We start from the raw sequence: 3,014 nt of genomic DNA on the forward strand, positions 1-3,014 counted from the left end.
AAAAGTACTCCAGAGTGTTGTTCAGCATGGGGGGGAGTAGAAAATGAAGGCTAATCATGTTTTGGGTGTACTATTCCTTTGATGAGAGCAGTGGGCTTTAGGCTTTAACCCTTTTCCACAGGTTTTTGATAACTTCATTCCCTTACAAATGGAGTCCCCCCCCGTCCCTCAGTGAGGTCTAGAAGCACAAGATCTATATCTAGCAATTCAGCAAAGATGCTGCTACATGGCTGCACATCTTATTTTGGCATTTGACCAATTAGATGAGCCTTTGAATGATAAATTAAATCACTATAAATTAAGTTGGAGAAAAAAAGTTAACAAGTCAAGAAAAAAAAGTAAGAAGTTAATTGAAAAGTTAAAAAAAACTAGTTAATAATTATATTTAGGCTTATAAACTAAAAAATATAATTTTAAGTATCAGCATTAATGCATCTAAGGTTATATTGTAGCAAAAAAAAAGTGCTTTTTTTTACTCTCAGTGTTTTTCATGAATTTCTTATAGAAGAACTTTTGTTATTAAATTGTAATTCATTTTTGCAATGTTACAAAGGAAGTAAACTCTTGTCCTGGATTCAAATAACACTACTGGCTTGGAATTTTGATTTTCAAAGTATTTCACTGGGTTTCCCTGCAAGGCTTTAAACCTGGGTTTAACCGGAGACTAAGCCATTCTCAAGCACATATCAAGGAGCTCATTTTGAGCCTGGATCCAGATTTATTGTTGATTCTGTTCATGGTGGAGAATCCTGCTTCACAGCAGCAGGTTGAGCCAAACATCCTCTAAATGTGATCATCTTTGAGCACGCCATTTCACTTTTCTTTCACCACTTCACCGTCTGTTCAGTCTTGATCAGTCTTATTTAATACATTCAAAAATGTAATACTTTCATTTATAAGATGTATTTATTTGTTTGATTTTGGAAACAAATATAGTATTAATCTTATTTATTTTCTGGCTACTAAAAATAATAATCTTCGATTATAGAAAAGCTACTTATGGTTTCTGTAAAGTTAAAATAAACTAATGAGCAGTTTAACAGGAAATGCGTTTTCCCTCATTTTTTTTTTATATATGCTTAATGACATTTAGGGATATGTTGTAATGGGTGATATTTCACATTTCTGTATTTGTAGCTGTGAAAAAGGCTGTTATTATTCATAAACTAGAAAGCTGTATGATTGAGTCCATTTCTGTACCTTTGTCCTTCAGCCTGGAGACGTTTTACAGAAATTTAAAGTGATGCAGAGATTAATGATGCTTTAACCTGGTCCTTTTTTTAGCTTGAGAAAAAAACTCTTATATTTCATAAGGAGCATTTTGTTAAAATGGAATAATTATTATTCAATGTGAAAGTACAAAACAACAAGATTTGAACGTCGTACTTCTAGAGAAATCCAAAAAAGCCCCCCCCCCCACACCATCTTTGATTCCTCCTTAAATAAAAATGTCCATGAAAAATGACCAATAATGGAATTTAAAAAAAACTATACCATCCAAATAAAAATACAAAAACAAAAAACTGATACTGCAATAAGAATAACAAAACTATTTTAAAGTTTTTTTGTTTGTGTCTTTATATTGCATTAATGTAGGACTGAAACAGTTAATCGGATTAATTGATTATTTAAACAATCAACAACTCATTTAGTATATTTCAGAGTATAGAGACTCTTAAACATGCCTTTAGCTGACAGGGCGACCCACTTAGAGCAGCTATTATACCAATATATTGTAAAAAATAAAGGAAAATATGTAAAATATTTCGCATTTCAGATAAAAACTATCCACTCTATCCAGAAGTCCTCAAGTGGAAAAGTTTAGTTTCACCTGGTTTAATTTAATTAAAAGTCTTGTTTAAGGAACTTTAGGCTAACTAATTATTAAGCAATTAATCAAAAAAATAATCAACAGACTAATCGATTTGCAAATTAATTATTTCTTGCAGTCCTACATTAATGTGAGGTCTAGTTTCCAATTGCTGTTTTCTGCTTATTTTCACCATACCGCATTACACCAGCAGGTGGCAGTAGGCCAGTCGGTTTGTTTGTGTCGCTGCATTGCTCTGTCCTTATCTGGGATTTTATTTTAACTATTATTTTTCTTTTTTGTCTTGCCTAAAAGCGCCTAAAACTATAACCAAAACTGAACGGAAACTAAGCATTTCCAAAAACTAAACTATTAAACACTAAAATCGGAAATAAAACTAACATAGAATGGAAATATCAGATGTCAAAACTAGAAAAATAAAACAAATGAAGATTAAAAACTATTGAAGATCAGAACAAATGAACCTTGCAATATTTAAAAGTCACATAAAAAATGAGGCATTATTTTTAAAAGCAGGACTTTAATGAACCACTGGCAGGTTTCAATGATGGAAGTGATGAAAAAGGAGCTTCGACAAGATTGGAAAAACCGTACAAATGTTTCCTTTGGAGTATTGATACCTCAGATAAGCCTGGCTGTGAGCTGCTGTGATGCTATTGAGCTCACTGTTAAATCCTGCAGCCCCTGACAGATGAAGCAGTGTGTCATACTGTGTGGACAATTGACTTTACCTGGGATTTCCAGTAGAGAGGATGGCTGTGGAGCTCAATAGTTCTTCATATAGATCGGCGCCTGACACTGGGAAGGCTGTGTGCTGGGCCAGGAGCACCCGGCGGATGGCAAACAGAGCCTGAAATACAGAAAACACCCACTCACACCGCTGCTGCAGACAGCAGCTGGAAAGTTTATGGAAACATCCAGCAACCGATGAACTTCAACGCATTTATTTATAATTGCTATGAAATGAAGTTGGTTTTGTGTCTGCTGAACCATATATGGGTTTATTTAGTTTGACTCATGCTGAAATGACCCAGATTTTTCCTTCAAATGTCATTTTTCAAATGCCCTGAACAAGGTTTGCAGAGTCTTTCAAACCAACTGATACAGAATTTGTTAAAGGAAAAGTCCAGTGAGCAAGGAATAATCAATGGGTCATTATTTATACCTAAAACTAATAATGGAA

At 33.9% G+C, this 3,014-nt stretch overlaps 1 protein-coding gene across 1 annotated transcript in view; it reads right to left on the reverse strand.

Annotated features, from left to right (window-relative positions):
• The window catches only part of rad51d (RAD51 paralog D), a 37,367-nt gene that overhangs the window by 16,747 nt on the left and 17,606 nt on the right, over nt 1-3,014 (reverse strand). The window contains exon 3 of the mRNA XM_015382143.1: nt 2,563-2,681. Coding sequence (XP_015237629.1) covers nt 2,563-2,681 — 119 coding nt within the window. The remainder of the gene's footprint in view (nt 1-2,562; nt 2,682-3,014) is intronic.

Source organism: Cyprinodon variegatus, unplaced genomic scaffold (assembly GCF_000732505.1).
Source record: "Cyprinodon variegatus isolate N-32 unplaced genomic scaffold, C_variegatus-1.0 Scaffold250, whole genome shotgun sequence".
Classification (NCBI taxonomy): Eukaryota; Metazoa; Chordata; class Actinopteri; order Cyprinodontiformes; family Cyprinodontidae; genus Cyprinodon; species Cyprinodon variegatus.